Source organism: Calcarisporiella thermophila (genome assembly GCF_041956535.1).
Source record: "Calcarisporiella thermophila strain CBS 279.70 unplaced genomic scaffold VTP21scaffold_9, whole genome shotgun sequence".
NCBI lineage: Eukaryota > Fungi > Calcarisporiellomycota > Calcarisporiellomycetes > Calcarisporiellales > Calcarisporiellaceae > Calcarisporiella > Calcarisporiella thermophila.
Genome location: NW_027192199.1, coordinates 305,902 through 326,534, shown reverse-complemented (window position 1 = coordinate 326,534; position 20,633 = coordinate 305,902). Strand labels below are relative to the sequence as shown.

The following is a 20,633-nucleotide window of genomic DNA, read 5'->3' as shown; positions in this document are numbered from 1 at the left end:
TACGGCCATCTTCAAGCTGTTTACCGGCGAAAATCAGACGCTGCTGATCCGGAGGAATGCCCTCTTTATCTTGTAATCTTTTGCTTTACTGTTTCAATCGTGTCGGATGATTCGACTTCAAGAGTAATTGTCTTGCCGGTGAGAGTCTTGACGAAGATTTGCATACCACCACGGAGACGGAGAACAAGATGGAGAGTTGACTCCTTTTGGATGTTGTAGTCGGAAAGAGTGCGGCCATCCTCAAGTTGTTTACCAGCAAAGATCAAGCGTTGCTGGTCCGGGGGGATACCCTCTTTGTCTTGGATTTTCTGCTTCACCGTCTCAATAGTATCAGATGACTCAACCTCAAGAGTGATGGTCTTGCCGGTCAGTGTCTTGACAAAGATTTGCATGATGAATTGGATGGTTGAAAAATGGGAAAAGGGAAAAGATGAGAATAAGAAAAGAAAAAAATCGCGTAGCGGTGGGCTGATGGCTGCTTTTAAATACCCCTGCCAAGTAATTTATATGACGAAACCTTCTGATGACCACTCATAAGTTTCTCGCAAATTCTAACGTCTGCGGAAATAGAAAATTTATTTCCAGAATATTAACTTTTGCTCTTCAGCTAATGATCATGAATAGGTGTGTGTTGATACTAGCTTGAATTTACGTCAAGATCGATCAGCTTAAATGTAACATAAAAACATGGAATTTCTTTCTGGAAGAGCAAATGATTGGGTTGAAATTTGATGAACGATCCTTACAAAGCTTTAGATGAGTGGCATGAAACATGAAAATCTGGCTCAATGAGCCAAATATTCATAATTGAACATTCTACTGGTGTTATAATTTATGCTTCTCACTTTGCTTTGCGCTATCCTATTTACTCCAAGTAGCTATATTGAGCAATTTTTTTTTCCTAGATTTTCTAATGGTTTCTATGATTAGTCATTAAAACTCAACCAGATAGCCCTGGCCTCGAGTTAGTTGTGCTGGCCAATATAAGAACCATATTGAAAAGTTGACTAATGCTCCTGGATTGTATTTAACTAAGTAAATTATTCTTAGCTCATATCGACATAAAGCGCTAATCCATCTCTTAGTGGGCGAACTAATTGAAATATTTCAATATTTCAACTATAATAAGTAAAAATCGACCTACTCATTTTTGATATGATCTAAGGTGCTTTTGCGGAAATATGTAGTGTAGCAGAGATATGCACTTATCACCATTCTGAATACTAGTGATTTTAGTGACAAGGCTTGAAATATGGTGCTCGATTTAATTGATCCATTAACTTATGATTTCATGCACAACTCCGTATTGGTCGTAGGCTGTGATTGTGTATCCCCAAGAAATATCTGGGCATCATAATTGATGACTCTTTGTATGTCATGGAATGAATATCGCCACGATAACAAAGGCTAATATCCAAAATTTCCGAAAATCATATCCCAAACGCTCAGTTTTGCCATCAGCCTCTGAATCACCACTTATATGTATATTCGATTCCACACGTCGCAATAAATCACTGGAGTCCAAGTTTTTTCTATCTTTTTCTTATCTCGGATAACATGCCCAAAAGATAACTTTTGGTTTAGTGAGAAATAAATGACAAGGCAATAAATACCTTGATCCGCATCTCTATTTTGACATCACATATAGTGCAAAAAGAAATAACAACCACATAGCGCACCCAATAGAGAACAATATAGCATAAGAAGTTTTTCATAACAATTTCTTTGCAAGTTTTTAACCATATGAAGTCCATTGATACCATTCCGCACGGAATAGAATATTTTTTCATGGCATTTCAACCTCCTGGTGCTGGCTTATCTTGACTTCCACCATTCTACTCTCATCAGCAGCTAGGCCATTCCAAACTCTCCCTTGCGCGTAACTTTGTATGTTTCAATTCCATCAGACATACTGTTTCTACTATTAACTTCTAGCTGCTCTTGGCAACTACTGCTACTGAGCATGGCTTCGATGACATTCTAAATTACGACATATCTTCTCCACACTCTTACAACGCATGTTTCCAAATGCCCAGCTCTTCCACACATGAGGCTGTACTTTTCCAATATTATCTCTTCACCATTTTAATCAAGTAACCAATGAAATAAGATCGACTATTGTGTTAAAGTTTGTTTGAAAATTCAGTTAAAGTTTGCAATGGGCCTCAATGTTTTCGTATTTCTTTAGTCTAATCAGGTTTGGGATCTATAACTCTAATATACAGTGGGTCGGTTGTGGTTAACTATGCCCTAGCTATCGATTATACCATTGTCGGTTTAAATACATAGGAAATTCAAACCGAATGTCTTCGCACTTGAAATAACTCTGGATAGGCAAAAGATTTGACACCGATCTCTGGCAGGAGTTGTGCCACAGAGTGTATCGGAACAATAAAGTATTTACCTCTAAACCCATGTAAATAAAAAAATACGATCGATAGAAGTGAAAAAAGACAAGCAGCTCAAATGATAGTATATCTCCCCTAACTTCCACGATAACCCTCTTCACCTTTTTTAATATCTCCGAGACAGACAGTTTGGGCTCATCATGACAACAACGAATATCTCTATCAAGATTTTTATAACCGAGTTTTTTTTTTCCAGCGTCTATCCATTTCCTTGAATATGGTAAACGTCGATCCCTTTCTCCATAGTGATCCATATTTGGGAATACTTAAAATTTGCGCTCCCCCTGCTCTAGATCCCATTTAACATATGTTTCGATGTCAACCGAGCAACGTTCAATGAAAAAAATAACGGTCATATTTGGCGCGGCCATTTTTCTACTTCCAGAAGGGCAGGGGGGAGAGAACCAAATCGGTGGCTATTTTTCTAGGAGAAAAATAGCCTGACAACAAAGAGAGTAATTAAAAATACGCCGGATTAATGAATATTAAAATATCCCGTAATGGACCGATTCTTGAATATAAAAAACGCAGACCCTGCAACATTTTTCACATCATCCAACAATCTCTCTTTTATAAAAAAGCGTATTCACAGAAAGTCGCTTGCACTCTTTTCGAGCTCTCCCATCTAATTGCCATATAACTGTACACATCTTTTATATATTATACCATACTACCTTATCTACTGAACACCTATTCAACCATGAAGACAACTTTGATCAGCTTGGCCGTTGCCCTCGCATTTGTCAGCTTTGTTCAGGCAACCCCTATAAAACGTGGTCTATTGGACGGTTCCCTTAATAATGCTGACATTATCGACCACGTCAGCGCCCTGAACTCGAACGTGAATTCGGGCGGCAACGTTGCAGAGAATCGCAATGCCAACACCAAGGCCACTGGTGACTGCGACAACTCCATTTTCCAGTCCGATGGACGTCATCACCACCACCACTGGAAACGCAATGGCGGCGGCCCATGCAGGCGTGGTATTGCTGATGGCGCACTGAACAACTTGGACCTCATTGACCACCTTTCACTGTTGAACTCCAATGCTAATTCTGGAGGCTCAACTGTCGAGAACCGTAATGCCAACACCAAGGCTTCGGGTGACTTCGACAACTCGGTCAAAGTTAAGGACAAGGGCCACCACAAGCGTGGCTTGTTGGATGGCTCCCTCAACAATGCCGACATCATTGACCACCTGTCCCTCCTGAACTCCAATGCCAACTCTGGTGGCTCGACCGTCGAGAACCGCAATGCCAACACCAAGGCTTCGGGTGACTTCGACAATTCGGTCAAAGTTAAGGACAAGGGCCACCACCACCACTACAAGCGTGGCCTGCTCGATGGTACCCTCAACAATGCCGACGTCGCTGACCATATCTCCCTCCTAGACTCCAACGCCAACTCGGGCGGTAATGTTGCGGAGAACCGCAATGCCAACACCAAGGCCACGGGCGACTGCGACAACTCCATCTTCCAGAGCGGCGGACATCACCACCACCACTGGAAGAAGTGGAATAAGGGCCCATGCAGACGTGGTTTGCTCGATGGCTCGCTCAACAATGCCGACATCCTCGACCACATTTCTCTACTGGACTCCAACGCCAACTCGGGCGGTAATGTTGCGGAGAACCGCAATGCAAACACGGTCGCCACTGGTGACTGCGACAACTCCATCTTCCAAGGTGGACACCACCACCACAAGCGCCATGGTGGCCCATGCAGACGTGGTATTGCTGATGGCGCACTGAACAACTTGGACCTCATTGACCACCTTTCCCTGTTGAACTCCAATGCTGAATCTGGAGGCTCAACTGTCGAGAACCGCAATGCCAACACAAAGGCCACCGGAGACTTCGACAACTCAGTGAAAGTCAAGAGCAAGGGTCACCACAAACGAGACTCCGCGTAATGAAAAGTTAGTATACAATAAAACGAATAAATAATGATTATGTAGAAAATCCAATAGATTTCTTATGGGTATTTTTTTTTAAAGCTGTGTTAAGCTTCTTTATCTCTTTACCAATAAACAATAATATTCTCAATAAGCTAGCAATTGTAGATCGAAAGGTTTATTGGCTATTGGATATTGGACACTTCAACTAACCTCGTGTAAGAATTCGCTTGAGCGAAAGCTGTCAGGAGAGTCTCTAGGAAATTCTTGCGACTTTCATTGGCGATGCCGTATTTTTGCCTTGAACCAGTGTAGAGTTTTAAACTTAGTCTATCGAATTTCCATTTAATCTAGGAAGTGGAATTGTGAAATCATGGGACTATTCCAAATATAGAAGGAAATTGAAAAGTTGATTTAATTATAGGTCATTAGGAAGCGACTCTTATGTCACCTTTTTCAAGTCTAATGTACGTTTTTAATGCCTCATATTCTTATATTTAGAAAATTTCCGTACACCCTATTATTTCGAAACGTCTCTACGCTATACTTCAAGGCTATTCGACTTTGACACATAATTTTACTCCACGCTTCCATCTTTTAATTTCCATAAGCCCTCCTGTATATGCCATGGGGAATATAAGAAGAGAATTAAGGGAATGGGGAGAGGGCCAATACTTCATTCACTTATATGGCTGAATATGTGTGCGCCTTGGCTGTTCACAATTGCATATAAATGTGCTTTTTTCTAATGAATGTGATCTTTATCATCCTTATACAGATAGTTTGAATTATCAAGAATCTGCCAATAATTTACAAGCTACAGTTCATAAAACCGGATTGGGTTAATTTCCACAATCACTGGAGGAGGATTAATGAGATTAGCACGAAGCTTACTTTGTATATCTAATATTTTTCTTTTTTCTTTTCTCAATTGCAATAAGCATCATTCCTTTATTTTCCTCCTCCTTTTTGTGCTTTTCCTTTTGCCGTTCCTTAAATCATTAATGCGTTTCTCGATTTTGCTATTTATTTGTTGCATTGCACTTATCCACGAAGTGGCCGCTCAGCGCAAAGGAGCCCAAAAAGCGCTTGCTCAGCAGCCTGCCCAGAAGCCCATTAAACAAACTGCAAACAAAGTTAGAATATCGCTTTTCAATGATATCACCATGCAAAAAGCGGTCGCCACAGGTATGTTCGATGGGTTATTGAACGGATCTACTTCCCTAGTGATATCTCCAGTATTCGAAGATGGATTCAAATTTGTTCATTTTCTTTTTAGTTACGTCCGATCAAGAGGGTTGCGCCAATGTGCAACAACCTGTCACGGTTAAAGCTGCAGAAATCGTTGGCAATTACAAGCTCGTCCTTTATAGCAAGCCCAACTGTCAAAAGGGCGAACACTGGTTTTTCCCTGGAGCTGGAGCATATTCGAGCTCACGGGGCATCAACATGATGAGCCTGCAGCTTTGCGGCGAGAACCGACAAAATTGCGGCGGATTCAGCTAATAGGTTTAAGGCTACTTTTTTTTTCTCCCACAATGCTAGACCTTTATATATATATATATTCGACTGTCCAATATCAGACCACGTTTTAAAATTAATCATACGGCCTTTCTATATCTCGTCACTTCTTTTTTATTTGCATTGCCACTCTAATAGCTTCACCACTTGTCATGTTGCCTTTTTACTAATCAAACAAAGTTGTTTGCATGTCTATCGTTAGAGATAACGAGTAGAACCGTGTTGCTGCTCCAAAAATGAAAACAAACTCAAAAGGATCACCATGATTGCTATATTATTTCTATGATACGTTTGTTTACACCCGAGAGGCAGGGCCTTCTAACTCTCGGCTCCTCCTGCCTCCTTGATGATGTCCACCAACTGCCTTAACCGCTGAGCGCCCTTTGCGCCACGCGCGTCTAGCCAAAATTTCTCCTGGACAATCTGCCTAGCGAACTGTGGATCCTCCACGACGTCGCTTTTGACTCTCCACGTCAAAAGCGAGCTGCCGAACGTCAGGTCTCTCAATCGCACTGTGGTCGCTTTGATCCCCCCTGCAAACCCGGGGGTTTGAAGGGTGATGATGGTGTTGGGTGCAAGGGGAGGGATGGACTCGGGCGGGGTAGAGGAGGGAGGCGCGGGTATTCGCGCCGAAGGATTATATTGCAGGTAGATGCGGAGAACATAGGGACTCAGGAACGTGTGGAGAAGAGTTGTGGAGCAGATGCTGGCAAAAAGAGCCCCGAAAAGCATGGTGGAGCTGATGCCGGCGCTTTGCACTAAGAAAAGTTCGGATTGCTGAAATTCGGATGAAAAGAGGAAAAGTTTTCGGAAAACTTACTCAACTCAGGGTATTGTAGAGTGAAAGGGGTGGCGACGAGCGACATACCTGTCGCCGACACAGAGAACATTTTAATTAAGCGTACCCCGTTTCCATTAGGCGATTCGAAGATCAGCTCCCTTTTGTCACTATTAGTTGTTGACACGCGGCGCAAGGAAACCGCATAGAGCGTCTTGCATGACGGGAAGGCAGATTTAAGGGGTAGGCGCGTGCGATGGGAAAGAGCGCAGCGAGAAAACATGAGCCAGATTACCTTGGGAAGCCAAGTGAAAAATAGTCACAAACGACTTTTTGTTTTTGAATATTCAAGCAAATTGTGTACCAGTGTTTTAAATCAAATTTGAAGACACTAAGGGAGATGGAATTCCCAGCCATTCATGTAGATGCATGTGTGTATAGAAAATGTGTTATTTATTTTGTATTTTCATTATGAGAATACACACACGAGAAGAGAATTCAACACTTTAGTCGAACAGACCGAAGCCCATGTCGTCATCCTCCTCCTCCTCCTCTTCCTCCTTAGCAGCGGCAGCAGGGGCAGCCTCAGAGGCAGCAGCAGCCGAGGTGTCGGCAGCCACAACAAAGGCAGAGGGATCGGCAAGGAAAGCCTTGATCTGCTCAGCACCCTCGAAGGTGAAATCGGTGGCAACGGACACGGCCAACAAGTTCTTGTATCCATTGGCGATGGAGTGGGGCACGGAGGCGATGGTGGGGAAGTTGAGGGCGAGGGAAACGCAGGCAATGTTGGTGACTCCCTGCATGAACTTCTCGACAAGCGAGTCCTCGGTGATGTCGAGGATGGAGGGGGGGAACACGGTACCGGCCTGGTACACCTGGTTGACGGTCATACCGTAGGTGAAGGGCGAGATGTTCATCATGTTGAGGAGGGTGGCCTCAGAGGGACCGACCTTCTGACCGTTCTTGATCAAGTGAACGTCGTTCACGATTTCAATGGTACCACGGGCAATCTTGGTGGGGATACCGAGGGCCTGGAAGAAGGAGGTCTTACCGGGCTCCATACCAGTGTTACCGGCGGGCACAACGACATCAACCGGGGCAAGAGCACCAGCACGAGCGGGTGCAGCAACCTAGAGACAGAGAGTGAGGTTAGTATTCTTATGCATTGTATTCGCCTTCTTCATTCTTCAATAAAATACATACACGGTTGCTGACGAGCTTCTCGCGGACGTTCTTAAGGTCTCCGTTGGTGAAGACAAAACCGATGTTGCCCTTGACGAAAGGAAGCAGCTTCTCGAGCTGAGGGAAGTCATTCAACATGAGCTTGATCACACGGCGCACCATGGTGTTCTTACCCATGAGAACGACAGCCTCACCACGGAGACTGCGACGGATCTCGTGCATCTGGTTCGAGCCGACGTTGTCAACATTGACGACGAAGATGCATTCGTACTCCTCCACAAGCCTGCGGAGCTTGTTGAAGTATTCTTGTTTCTTGTGTGGGCCGTCTCCCTTTGACATCTTTGGTTTGTTTTGTTGTGTTCAAGGGGCTCCTTGCAGTGGAATTTAAAGACGACTATGGATGCAAGACAAAATAGAATGGATGGATGAGTTAAAGGGCTAGTCCGATCGATGGATGGATGGATGCCACTGCATGCTAGTGATGCTTACCTTGGTCGTAAAAATGTGAAGGAAAAAAAGAGGAGGAAAAAGGGTTCTACAGGATCGAGTTTTATTTCTGGTCGACGACAACGGGTGGCTTGGAATTTTTCCACATTTATCGCTCCTTCGCTCTTGATACTGCTCTCATAAAATAGATCATTAGAACATCGCGGCCATGGATTCACACGACGAAGACGATTATCGACTTGAAAATAGTAAAGCAAAGCGATCGCGCAGGGATGCTAGATCATCCGCGAAGCGGCGAAGAAAAAAGTGATACACCCTTATTTGGTGACCGCCATTATACTTTCAATGCTAATCATAACGAATTCTTAGTTACTCTGACGAATCAGACGATTACTACTCTGAAAATGAAGATGTTGAAATAGATAATGAAGATGAGGAGGAGGATAATGCCGATCCCGACTCAGAAAAGGAGGATGAAGCTATTCTAGATAAATATGGACCCGATGGTTATGGCGATGAAGAAGATCGCATGAGGCTGGAGGCATTGCCAGAGTTGGAGAGAGAACAGATTTTAAACGAGCGTCTAGAGCAGGTACATATATTGTTCATGCCAACTTTTATTTTCATATTTTGACATAAATGCATATCCGTCCAATTTAGCGTCAAATGGTTCTTGATCGGATTGAAGTCAAAAAGCATTTGAAGGCGGGCCATGAAACGCGAAGTAATTCCTTTCCTCCCCTAATTGTTCCTTTCACCACTTTGCTGATCATTATCTGTATATATTTAAATATCTAGAATCAAACCGATCTAAAGAGAAACCTAGTAAAAAAGGACTTCCCGAGTTGATGAGACGGCGTGAAGAAAAGAGTCAGAAGGAGGTAAAATCCATGAGGTTCCTTTGAATCCCAACCTCCCTCAATAACGTATAGGACCCTTTCTTAGGCAAGGAAATCGCTTGGTCAAGAATCGCGACGTAGACTTTCACCTGCCTATAGGGATGAGAGTGATTCAGAGGAGAGTTCGGATGTAAGTTTGGAAATAGCGTTATCAGCCCTTGTTATGGGCTTATCCTCTCCTCTCCCCTTGATTTGTCTAATAGGCCGAAAGAAGGTATGCCAACCTTGAAGAGTTGAATTCTATTCGTATTCCGCGAGATCGTTTGGAGGAGTGGGTGTATCTGCCCTTTTTTAACAAGACCGTTATCGGTAGGTCCCTTTGTTATTACTTTACGCCTTTTTTTGTCACCCCTATTTACCATTTCCTACGACGCCCAGGGTGCTTTGTTCGAGTCTTGCTTGGTGAAAGCAAAGAAAAACAAGGAGGAGTATACCGGATTGCCCAGATTATTGATGTGAAGGAGGGTGGACGCAAATATATGATTGGAAAGACGTGCACGGATAAACATCTCGTGCTAAAGCACGGCAAGGCCGAAAAGCTCTTCAATATGAGTATCATTTCAAATCAAAACTTCACCGAGGTAATGGCCCGCTCGCTCCTCCCTATCCTGCCCAGGTGCTAATTCCATATATAAATGTGTAGCGTGAGTATAACCGTCTTCGATGGCAGTGCCAGGAGGATAGGATTAAGCCCACCACAGTTGAACACGTCGAACGAAAACGCAAGGATTTGGAAAAGGCCTTTAACTACGTGCGCACAGATGTAAGTGGTCATTTTTGGGCGCTTCTTCCTTGGTGGATCGTTTCAATTGCATCCATTTGATTTGCAGGAGGACATCGCCGAGATCATCAAACAAAAGGAGAGGCTGGGGGTGGTGGGTAAGAATTTGGTCTTTGAGAAGACAGAGCTCATTCGGCAGCGCGACCTTGCACTTGCTCAGGGTGACATGGAAAAAGCTCGCGAGTACCAGGAGCGAATAGAGCATCTCAAGAACATAGTGGCGGAAAAGAAGGTGGGCAGCGGCGGGGCGGAGGATGTGTATGCAAAATTGAATGCGCGTAACCGCAAGGCAAACGCCGTCGAAATACGGATGGCGGAGGAAAATTTCAAGCGGGAGATGAAGGAGCGAATCAAAACGGTCGTGGGGTCAGTGGAGGAATAAATGGAGTGACCGTTCTAGCCCTCGTATACTAACCCTGCTATTCCTTTTTTTTTCACCTCTACTCTCTCTAGTGAGGAGTCGAAGCAAGCGGGGTCATCTCCAGATATCCTGCACGTTTCGAAATCACCTGCCATCGGTTCCCCTGCACCCTCCGCGGCGAATTTCCTCCCCTCGGGATTCTACAAGTTCAAAAGCACTGTACCGAAGCTCACGGACGCAGTCAAAGCCCTTGGTTTGTCCAAGCCGCTGACTCGCTACGAGTCCATCATCGCAGAGACAGAGCTGAACGTCGATTTGAACGATTTGTAGTCGTTCGTTCCATTAGCAGGCCCTCCCCCTCCCCCCTCCCCCCTCCCCCCTCCTTCCCCTCCCCAAAATCTTGTTCATAACAGCCTTTTCCTTTTATACTTATCAGTGCTTCTCCACGCAAGCTTGTGTAATTTGACAGTGACCATCAGTGGCAGAATAAACTTTTATGCTGGCCAAAGCAGACGAGATTCGGAATGCATTTATTTCATTTAAATAGACCATATCCCTCCATAGACTAAAAGACCAAAACCCACGCAATCACAGACAGATGGGCCACGGCCTTATTTGAACTTGTCAGCTGCCCCATTAATCAGGGAAACCACCCGCTCGAGGGCACCGGCCGCGGCGGTCCAGTTCTTCTCCTCCACATAGTCAGCCACCGCGGGGAAGAATTGCACGTCGTATCCGTAGCGAACCCCGGGGGCGAAGATCTGATGCTTGAACCAGGGTCGTTTGGGCAGTCCCTCTTGGTCAATGAACGCACGCTCCACGTTCATTAGCCGCTGGTTGATCGCCTGCACCCGCGAGCTCCAATCGGCCTTTGGCTCTCCTTGGGTTTGTGTGCGCTCGTTCTCCAAGGCAGTTACGTTGCTTGCAAGCGCGTCTATGGCGGTGGCGAACTGGCTGATGGCCGTCCGGAGGGGGTCGAGTTTCAGCGGGCTGGCGGCGCCGTCATCCGAGTACTTTTTAACCAGCTTTTCAAGGGTGTCGACGTAGGAGAGGAGGGCAGGTGGATAATTGGATACGTTGAAGGGGAGGATGTCGGAATCACTGAGCCGATAGGCCATCAGGTTGATGATTTTACTCATAGTGGGCATGTACTCGAAGGTCGGGTCTACAGTAGGGGGGGAATAATGTTAGTCCAATCCACGTGGGCAGAGGGAACGCAACCCATCTACCTACCTCCAAATTTGGACATCCAGTAGAAGCTGTCATAATTCGAGTGGTACACCCCGTAGTTGCCATTGAAGCTCATGTCCATGCTGGGTATTCCTGAGGAGAGAAGGGAAGGAGCAAAGGAGTTAGGTAAGCCTTCACCCATTTGAGTTCGAGGGTTAAGGAGTGCTCACCGATAAAATCTAAAAAGGCGCCGAAATCGCTGCCCGCTCCAAGCTCGCCCACCGTTGCATTGGAGTACGCCTGCCAAGCCTCGTAGACGGTTTTGCCCGATTTAGGATCGTTGACCTTTTGCGTCGCGTACCGAATCAGGTCCCTCAAGATGGGCGCGGCCCCCACTTCATAGTTCGGCCCCGCCACACTGGAGTCCAGGTTGATATAGGCGACGGCGCTCTCCCTCAGGTACTTTTGGTTGTCTTCGACCCACTCCGTGCTCCCCATGATTCCGTACTCTTCGGCGTCCCAAGAGCCAAACACGATGGTGCGCTTGGGCTTCCAGCCTCGCTTGAGAAGCTCGCCGAAGCTGCGCCCGATCTCGAGAAGCGACGCGGAACCGGAATGGGGATCAACCGCGCCGAAGCCCCAGGCATCACGATGGTTCCCGATGATGACCGCCCTTAGGATATCGGGATCGAAACACAGAGTACTATGAGTATCATTCATAAGGCCCAATGGCTATCAAAATAGCTTACCGGTCTGGTTCAGTGGCACCCTTGATTCTAGTAGAAAAGAGAGGGGTTAAGGATAGGAAGGCCAAGCATTCTCACGGGTCTACAGCAGGTTACCTTGCGATAACATTCCAAATCTCCGTTGTCTTGAATTCGACCTTGTTGCGCAGGTTTATCTTTGCTTGAGAAGGGCCCGTCCAGTAGGTGATGTTCAAACCACCTTTCCAGCCGGGTGCCGCAGGGTTCTCGACGTTGACGCCATGACCCTCTAAACTTTTCAGCAGAGGCTCGGCGTCTCCCCATGAGATTGGCAAGCTGGGTATCTGTGGCAATACAGGGTTGTTCTCGGCTGGGATTCGCTGGGCGTCCTTGGTCGCCGGTACTATTACAATAGAAGTATTTGTTTTTAACAAATAAACTGTGTGGTCAAGGAGCTTCGACAGTGCTATGTTCACATACCCCCAGGAGTAAGCGGGTCACCTAGCCCAAACATAATGTAGCCCACCGAACCACGCTGCACTGAGTCCTTGTTTCGCCATGGGCCGTTGGGATAGGGCGAGGGTGATTCCTTTTTGCCGACGGGCCCATCGTCGGCCGGGTCGGAATAGATAAGCGTGCCAACCCCTCCATTTAGATGGCAGTGGCGAACCTTTAGAGGAGAGGGAAGGAAAAGGGGAGCAGGAGGGATTGAAAAGCACGTGAGGATGACAGGCGGCCACTGAAGGAGAGCAGCAAGTGGCTTACTTTAAGGCCTCGGATAACTCCCCCGTAGCGCGCAATGCATATCTTTCCAGTGACGTTGACGCCCTGTGACTTGAGCCACTCAAAGTCTTCCCATTTGCCCTGGTTCACATAGACTGCGCGACAGGCGAACAAGGATTGTGCAAAATAGGCGTTCCGAGCGCGATGAGAGCGGATCGAATAAAATTAAAGGCGCAGCAGCAAGGAGTTAAACTTTGTGCCACTTTGAAATGCATTCCCGAAAAGAGCCTTACCCAATTCTGCAGTCACATCCCCATTTGCGCTCAAACCGTGGAACGTGGGAACTTTGAGGAGGGGGAAAAGAGGTTAAGAGTCAAATACGCTGGAGTAGAGGCGGGGGAAAAGGGAGGCGGATGGAGTGCTAGGGAGGGGGTCGCGCCATGTTCCTACCTGAATCCTGCATAACGGAGGTTGGGTCCTCGGGGACGACGGCCTCCCTCAAGGAGGCTTCGAACGCCAGATTAGCGGGCTCCACGATAGCGAGGCGTCGGTCGACCGGGTAGTTGAGCAGCGGATAATAGCTGACGATCTCCGCATCGATCCCATACTCTTTGAACTTGTCGCGTGTCCTTTCTCAAGAAAATGACGGTTAGCCAAGGCAAATCCTAGCCTCCAAAAGCACAGGAGAGAGACGAGCTCGGGTTACCATTCTGCCTGAGTGCGGTTCACTCCTGCAAGGCCGGGGCCGCTCGTATAGAACCAAAGGTTCTCGCGGGCCGTGGTATTGCTTGGCACGCTGAGCAAAACCTCCTCGGGGTTGAAGCTAGGCTCACGCTTCCCGAAGCGGGCATAAGGATGCTGGAAGAAGGGCACGGCCTCCGCAGCATTGAGATGAGAGTAGAGTGCGCTGAGCGCGCCAAGGATGGCACCAATTTTCATGGCGACTGATGGGGGATGAGGAAGGGAGGAGACAAGTAGGCGAGGAGAAAGGGAGGGGACGAGGTTCGCGTGTCTAATAAATTCAGCCCGTATTGGGCCCGGTCATGCGACCTCATAGCAAAACGCGCCGGTCGACTCGTTGCCACTCTCGAATTTTAAGTTTTGCGAAATCATGGGCCAACCAACATCGCTAAATAGGCGGAGATAACCTCGCGCCCATGACGTGGGGCCGGTGAGTCGAGGCCAAAGTCCGAAAAACAAAGACCCCTTCTGCCACTCACTGAGAGATCCTCAACATTTTTCCGTGGGAACGAGGATAGGCTTCTCGGGTGTTTTCTTAAGCCGCTGAAATCTCTCACCCCTCCCTGCCATTTCCAATCCCAACGGGCACACACGCACGTAATCAGACAACACGGGCAGCGTCATTGCAGATGAGGCCATCGAAACATAGCGGGCGCCGCCCTCTCCTGGGTTTCAGCCTAACCTCTGCCTGGCCCGAAGTGATCTTATGTCTTCCATACAGGCACGTGGCTCTGCGTCCAGATAAACCTTCACGTAACAAGTTTATATGAGCAATTAGCTCTCTAGAGATTACTGATGGCATATATACATCGATGAGACAAAACAGGGAAGGGGGCGGGGAAGAAAAAGGAAACAGAAAAGGGGCCCATTCATCCGAATAGCGGAGATAGAGTCTCTCATCTAAAGCACGGCGAAACAACGCTTATCCTATACCCCACATTTGGGCAGATTGGGATAAGGGGGGGGGGGGGGGAGGGGATGGACAAAGCAAAGGCAGGAAGCAGAGGGAGATAGAGGAAAGGAAATATGATACAGGTGGAAGTAGGAAAAATAAACCAAAAAAAAACAGAGCGATGTACATGTAGTCATTGTCAAGGCAGAATAAATTATGTTCATTCCCGTGCCAACTCCTGGCTTTCCGCCGGGACAGGTGCCGTGGAATCTGGGGCGGTTTTGCGCGCGTAGGCAACATAGATGGACAAGGTGGTTCGATATTCGTTCAACTCGAGAATGAATTTGCTGGCCATGTTATCGTATTCCGCCTCCTCCATCCCCATGACGTGAGCAAGCCATGGGCGCCATGTCGCCAAGATCATCTGGACGTCTTGTTTTAAAAGTTGCCCGACTTCACGGCCCCAGTCCGACGCCGGCACCGAAAGACAGAAAAACTCGAGGGCATCGGTAGAGCAGTTGGAGAGTAGGCGGTCGATGGAGCGGCCGACGTGGGGGTCGAGGCCGCGCGCCATGATTGCGTGACACACTTTAGATTCAAGGCAGACTTAGAGGGTCAGCCAGGGCCTGGTATGCACCCAGGGAAGGTGGGGGGGGGGGGGGATGGAGCACACTCTCACCTTTAAAAAGCAGCTGCTCGGTGACCGGGCCTATGGGCTCCATGCCCATGTCCCCTTCAATCAGCTGCAGCCAGCCGCTCACCTCGGTCACGCGGGCGAGCTCCTTGACCACGTTTTGCCAGTTTTCTTTGGGGACCGCTAGCGGAGAGAGGGGGGGAGGGAGAGAATTTTAGCGGAGGCGAAACCAACAGCAACCTCAATGGAATCTACCCGTCATCATATTACGCTGGTGGACAAAGTGGAACTCCTCGTCGGCATAGGGCAGAGGCTTGAGCACATCGACCACCTCGAACCGACAGTTTGGGGGGATCTCTTTAGGGAACATGAGCGAGTGCACGTCGATTCCAACGAACTCCGAGCTGGGGTATTCCTTGGCCATATCCTAGAAAGAGAGTTCAACCGAGCAAAGGGAAGTCACATCGAAGAGTTGGTTATCCTTTTCATCATCTTTTCTTCCGGCAAGCAGAGGCAAGAGGAGGGTCGAAACTCACCAGCAACCATAGTCCCGGCCCACAGCTGGATGGGAGAGAAGGGGGATACGCATGAGACAGGGGCCGAGAGGCGGCAAACATGACAAATACCTACCCAACGTCCAAGACCTTGCAGCCGTTCCGCAGGCGTTCTTCTATCGGGGCAAAGAAGTTGCTACGGAGAGGAGAGAGAGAAAGAGCGGTTAGCAGCCATCGGCGCAAGGCAACGGGAGTTGGGAAGGGGAAGAGAGAGGAGCCGCACCATCCAAGGATTGCCCTAAATGTGTAGTATTCGTGCACCAGACGGATTGCGTCTTCCTCGTCGATGGGGAAGAGATAGGCCTGCCCCTCTACGTAGCTTCTCCCCTCGCGAAATTTGAGCCCGGAGCTGTCCTTGTGCCGCTCCTCCTCCGGCTCGGTATCGCGGCCCCGCCTCTGGAGCTTCTTCTTCATCAGCTCGTGATCCGCACGCTTGCGCAGCTCAAGAATGGACTTCTCATCGTGCTTGGTGGGAAGGAGGTAGGCGGGGATGGAGCGCCGGGAAGAGCCCGGGATGATGGAGGAGGAGACCGCTCGGATTCCGGACGATGATGAGGCGGACTTGCACTTGGACTTTGCCTTTTTATTCAGCTGGGAAATCTGGCTTCCCATTATGCTAGGAGGGTAGATGCGCGGGGTAACATTAATAGGATATAGGGGGGAGGGGGGGAGGGGGGATGCGCGCGGGAGGGGGAGAGTCGGGGGGGGGGGGGGAATGGGATGAAGAGAATCGCGAATTTCGGCAGGAAAGAAAAACCAGCCCAAGGCCGAAAATATAAGGTTAAACGGGATTTCATTTCTCCACATCCGTGATGGAAACAGAAATGAACCAGGGCGGTTTATTGGCCGAGATGGGCAAGCTCAGCAACCCTATAGCCCGATGCTTTAGAGTTGGCCGGGATCTCTCTGCAAGCTTGTTTGGCGACCTGCCGATGGGATGCGCGCCGCAGGCAGGGAGGCGGGAGCCGGCGGCCCGAGCCCGGCCAGCCGCCGCCCGCTTCTCCGCTGCACTCTGCTTGCCGCCGCGCCGCAGGAGGGGCGCGATGGCCCGCCCAGTCGGCTCCGCGAGATGATCGCGGTTTAAGCTTTGCGGTCTCCTGCTTGCTCTCCAAGATTGCAGGACGTGGCCGGCGATTGGCTAAGCGTTTCATAGAAGCCATGGATGCGCTGGCCTGTCCCGATATCGCTGTCCATCTTGCGGAGGTACCACGGCTCCGCGCTTAATCTAACTCAAAGGGCCCCGTCCAGCCAACGGGCGCCTTCCCCGGCGCTGCAGAGCAAGGGGCGCCGTCAAACCGCCGAGCGCTGCGAAGGGGGAGGGCGCCGGGGGTCTCGGCTGTGATTTGCAGCCGCAAATGGCGGGGGCCGCGATTAGCCCGGAAAGGCTAATCGGCGGAGGCTTGCGCAGGGCCGCACCAAGGGCCTTCCCATTTAGGGGCCATCCGATGTCATCACGGCCCGTTCTCCATAGAACGCTGAGCCGATGTGGCACTTCATTCAACGCTACTGTGCTCCCGCTCTTGGAGCCTGTGGTCGGGGCTGGCTGCATGTGTCTCTGCTGCGCATCCCCGAGAAAAACAAGCGCCGCGCCCTCCCATTGGGGGGGAGCCCTGGCTGCGTTCGCGCTCCGCCGAGCTTGCGGCACCCTCGTCACCGCTTCGGGAGCATATGAAGATGGCGCACGGCGAATCAGGGAGGACGGCAGAGGGGCGGCAAAAATCCCTCCCGCTCCACCCTCGGATTTGATCTCCTTCGCCTACCAGCGCAAGCCGCCCGGCCCGGAATGCCGAATTCTGAGCAGGGTTTCTGGCTCTTGGCTGTTCTCCATCTCTCATCGCCCATGCCATCATCTTCGTCATGTCCATCTCCATCGGAAGGCTTCCTGCCCTGCCCTGCCCATCCCTGCCCGCGGCAGCAGCGGGCTGCGAGGCTTATGGATGGTGTAACGCATCCGCGCACGTTGTTGCCGAGCGCGAGGACTATTTGGCCACGAACAGAACTAGAATGGTTCTTGCTCGCACCCACGTTGTTCTCTGAAAACTCTTTGAATGGCTCCATGGAAATTTCCGGACCATCCGTGTTTTGCCACTGATCCTTGCGAGATAGCTTCGTCTCGGGCGATGGACTCGACAATGACAACGTGAGATGAGCCTAGGGTCAAATTGGCCCATGGAACCAATGGCAGCCCCACGGCAGTATTCGCCATGAAAATGGGGCTGACCTGCTCGCCAGATTTGCACCATCTGGTCTAAACACACCATTCTCGACTCCCTCAGCATTCATGCTCCCAGCTATCGGAACATGTACTCCTATTCCAAAAGGACTGTCTCCAGCTAATTCCCAGGCCCTCCCTCAAGCTAGTCTGGGGGTACTAAATGACATGGATAAGCTAAAGCTGTCTTCATGTGTATCGGCGGAGACCTCTATTCTATGTAACCATGGGCCCTTTGCAAAAAATGGGCAACTGATATCGAATGCCAAGCTTGCATGATGATCCTAGCCTATCTAGATATCAAGCAAATCCATATCCCCCAATTCCCACTTATTTATTCTTTTTTTTTTTTCAAATAAAGACCTTTTTCTTGCATTGAAAACGCCCGACATTGGATTGCGCCTAGGGCGCTACTCCTTTTTCTTTTTTCATGTGTTCGTCAGTCTCGCCGCTTCATAATCCAGACCTGGGGCTTCAGCAGGATCTCCACCGGGCTGAGGGCCCACCACCCCTCATCGCGTAAGCGAGCGGCCGCCTCCTCCCGCGTCTTGCTCGGCCTGCGAATTTTCATGCCCGCGTACCCGCTCACCTCCTCCAGCACCGCAAACCGCGCCTCGTGCTGGGCGGGGGAGGCGGTCAGGAGGTGGGTGTACACGGTGTACTCGTCGGGGCTCTGGTGGGTCTCCACCTTGGAGTATCTCCAGTCCTCCCGCAGCTGCCCGAACCGCGACGCCCCCGTCATGGCCGTGGTGACATCGATGTGCGCATGGACTGTAAACCAACACAGAGCTCCCCGCATCAATAAAGCATGCCCCAACGAGAAAGCGCCCGGCGGCCTATCCGCCGCCAGCCGCCTCTCCTTGCAGAAAAAGAAGGAATTTACCGTCGGTGGCGTTCGCCTCCAGCACATGTAACCTTGCAAGCGCCACCCCGCCCGGGTAATTGTGCCTCGACACGAGCACGCCCAGGCCGCTCGCCATGAAGCTCGCCATGATGAGCGAGACGAATCCAAAGATCGCGAGCCGATACACCGCGGACGAGCGCGACTTCAGGTACAGGCGGATGAGGGCGACCCCGGCCGCAAGGTTGAACACCGGCACCACATACACGACAAAGCGCCACTCCTTGTGGGCCACGAAGGAGAAGAGCACGACGAACGCGAGGATGGGCGTGACGTACCGGCGCACACGATGGTCCAGCAGCATGCCGATGGCCGCAAGGGGGTACGCGACCACGAGGATCCGGGGCAGCAGCGAGGCGAAGTAGGCGTGGAACGGGGCCACCTACGTGGGTCCTTCATCAGGCAGGGGCCTATGGGATAGAAAAGCGGCATGGACTCACCCCCCACTCGACATGCTTGCCGAGAATCCCGTTGAAGTAGAACACCGCCCCCTCGGGCCACAGCCCCGGCCGTTGCCAAAAGTACGAGTCGACCGCCACCGTCAGCAAGAAGCTTGCGCCCGTGGCCAGGGCGCCCTCATACACGGTGCGCCAGAAGGGCAGGCGCCGCAGCACGAGCCACTCCACCGCGACGATGGGCGCAAGCAACATGGCGAGCTCGAAGCGAAACACCACGGTGGCGAACACGAGCAGACGGATCATGGGATACAGGTGGGCGGCGCGGTATTCGTCGGGGCGGAGGGACGGCTGGAGCCAGTGCGCATAGGCAAGGAGAACTGGGGGTGAAGAGGCAAAGGGTGAATACGCGTGCTTGCTAACAAGGGGCCGTCGGACCTACCTAGGGGATATGCGAACATGTTGGGTAGCGTTCGCGAGACCCAGAATACCGTGTGGAACTGGCTGCAGTTGAGAAGCGCCATCGCATTGGCGACCGGCTTTCCAAACTGCAGTGCGACGGAGCGCCGTAAACGGGCGAGCGAGTAGGCGGTGAAGAGGCCCAGAATGAACCGCGCTACAGCATCGAAGGTTAATGGGCATCCCACGCCAATGCCTTAAGAAATGGGGGACATTACCGGAATACTGCCAAACAAACTTGCTGACCTCCACCCCAGCAAGCTCCAGCCCTTGGGAGAGAGCCCGCAGGGGGCCGCCGATTGCGAGCGCTCCCACAAAGGTACGAGGAACTACCCCCGGGAATTCGAAATGATCATACTGTAAGAGTGAGGAAGAAGAGGCGAGGTTGCAAGCGTGGAGAGACGCGTCAGTCAGATGGTGGAGTGGAGAGAAAAGAAAAGTGCGAAGGCGGGGAAGGGGAGGGGTTCCAGAGGGTAGCCCGTGGATCGCAAGCATTCCATAATACAGCCCCTAACCCTCCTCCCGGAGGCAGCTCTCACCTTTTTCAGGGCATCCGGGAATACACCGAAGCGCATCACATCGTGGATGGCTTGCAAATTAAAACTCTCCTCCACCTTGGTGTAGGGGCAGAGGAAGAGATGGAGAGTGACAAGGATCGCGTACACAATGTCCAGGCGATCGACCATTTTTCTCCACTATCTCAGGTGCAGTGCTTGCCTATTTCCACGGCTAGGCCCTCGGCCCTTGTCGTGATTTGGTCGGAGCTCAATTTGCATCGGGCAGGATCGATGAGCCGTCTCGCTGGCCAAAAGGCCAGCCCAATTCATGTGCGTATAGGTAGCAGCCTTTATCAAGATTAGATTGTCTTTACATACAGGGAATGAAAATAGGAAAAAGTGTGGAGAGCTGAAAAGAGGAACTAAACATCAAATAAAAAAACAATTACATAATAAAGAGAAGAAGAGGAAAAAGAACAG

The 20,633-nt window shown here is 50.0% G+C and overlaps 9 protein-coding genes across 9 annotated transcripts; 3 read left to right on the top strand and 6 right to left on the bottom strand.

Moving 5' to 3' along the window:
* Positions 1-65: 65 nt before the first annotated feature.
* Positions 66-392, bottom strand: VTP21DRAFT_11489 (uncharacterized protein; the record flags this gene model as incomplete). Its single annotated transcript, XM_069390938.1, has 1 exon — positions 66-392. One exon carries the CDS (start codon positions 390-392, stop codon positions 66-68), a length of 327 nt encoding a protein of 108 aa, XP_069252120.1.
* A 2,716-nt stretch (positions 393-3,108) lies between these two features.
* Positions 3,109-4,320, top strand: VTP21DRAFT_11488 (uncharacterized protein; the record flags this gene model as incomplete). Its single annotated transcript, XM_069390937.1, has 1 exon — positions 3,109-4,320. One exon carries the CDS (start codon positions 3,109-3,111, stop codon positions 4,318-4,320), a length of 1,212 nt encoding a protein of 403 aa, XP_069252119.1.
* Positions 4,321-5,306: 986 nt separating this feature from the next.
* On the top strand, positions 5,307-5,808 carry VTP21DRAFT_11487 (uncharacterized protein; the record flags this gene model as incomplete). The annotated part of the gene is made up of 2 exons (XM_069390936.1): positions 5,307-5,490; positions 5,582-5,808. 2 exons carry the CDS (start codon positions 5,307-5,309, stop codon positions 5,806-5,808), a joined length of 411 nt encoding a protein of 136 aa, XP_069252118.1.
* A 333-nt stretch (positions 5,809-6,141) lies between these two features.
* Positions 6,142-6,884, bottom strand: VTP21DRAFT_11486 (uncharacterized protein; the record flags this gene model as incomplete). The annotated part of the gene is made up of 2 exons (XM_069390935.1): positions 6,142-6,581; positions 6,644-6,884. The coding sequence occupies 2 exons, from the start codon at positions 6,882-6,884 to the stop codon at positions 6,142-6,144; spliced, it is 681 nt and encodes a 226-aa protein (XP_069252117.1).
* A 223-nt stretch (positions 6,885-7,107) lies between these two features.
* Positions 7,108-8,122, bottom strand: VTP21DRAFT_11485 (60S ribosomal protein uL10; the record flags this gene model as incomplete). The annotated part of the gene is made up of 2 exons (XM_069390934.1): positions 7,108-7,731; positions 7,805-8,122. The coding sequence occupies 2 exons, from the start codon at positions 8,120-8,122 to the stop codon at positions 7,108-7,110; spliced, it is 942 nt and encodes a 313-aa protein (XP_069252116.1).
* A 316-nt stretch (positions 8,123-8,438) lies between these two features.
* VTP21DRAFT_11484 (uncharacterized protein) lies at positions 8,439-10,601 on the top strand (the record flags this gene model as incomplete). The annotated part of the gene is made up of 10 exons (XM_069390933.1): positions 8,439-8,536; positions 8,600-8,822; positions 8,891-8,954; positions 9,029-9,111; positions 9,176-9,259; positions 9,333-9,438; positions 9,508-9,710; positions 9,773-9,892; positions 9,960-10,276; positions 10,364-10,601. The coding sequence occupies 10 exons, from the start codon at positions 8,439-8,441 to the stop codon at positions 10,599-10,601; spliced, it is 1,536 nt and encodes a 511-aa protein (XP_069252115.1).
* Positions 10,602-10,882: 281 nt separating this feature from the next.
* On the bottom strand, positions 10,883-13,807 carry VTP21DRAFT_11483 (uncharacterized protein; the record flags this gene model as incomplete). The annotated part of the gene is made up of 10 exons (XM_069390932.1): positions 10,883-11,436; positions 11,505-11,594; positions 11,672-12,114; positions 12,191-12,217; positions 12,284-12,548; positions 12,626-12,815; positions 12,911-13,023; positions 13,162-13,212; positions 13,319-13,497; positions 13,575-13,807. 10 exons carry the CDS (start codon positions 13,805-13,807, stop codon positions 10,883-10,885), a joined length of 2,145 nt encoding a protein of 714 aa, XP_069252114.1.
* Positions 13,808-14,721: 914 nt separating this feature from the next.
* On the bottom strand, positions 14,722-16,301 carry VTP21DRAFT_11482 (uncharacterized protein; the record flags this gene model as incomplete). The annotated part of the gene is made up of 6 exons (XM_069390931.1): positions 14,722-15,089; positions 15,181-15,318; positions 15,391-15,562; positions 15,672-15,696; positions 15,766-15,825; positions 15,913-16,301. The coding sequence occupies 6 exons, from the start codon at positions 16,299-16,301 to the stop codon at positions 14,722-14,724; spliced, it is 1,152 nt and encodes a 383-aa protein (XP_069252113.1).
* Positions 16,302-18,340: 2,039 nt separating this feature from the next.
* Positions 18,341-20,342, bottom strand: VTP21DRAFT_11481 (uncharacterized protein; the record flags this gene model as incomplete). Its single annotated transcript, XM_069390930.1, has 6 exons — positions 18,341-18,672; positions 18,785-19,184; positions 19,243-19,577; positions 19,640-19,813; positions 19,875-20,013; positions 20,196-20,342. The coding sequence occupies 6 exons, from the start codon at positions 20,340-20,342 to the stop codon at positions 18,341-18,343; spliced, it is 1,527 nt and encodes a 508-aa protein (XP_069252112.1).
* Positions 20,343-20,633: the final 291 nt, after the last annotated feature.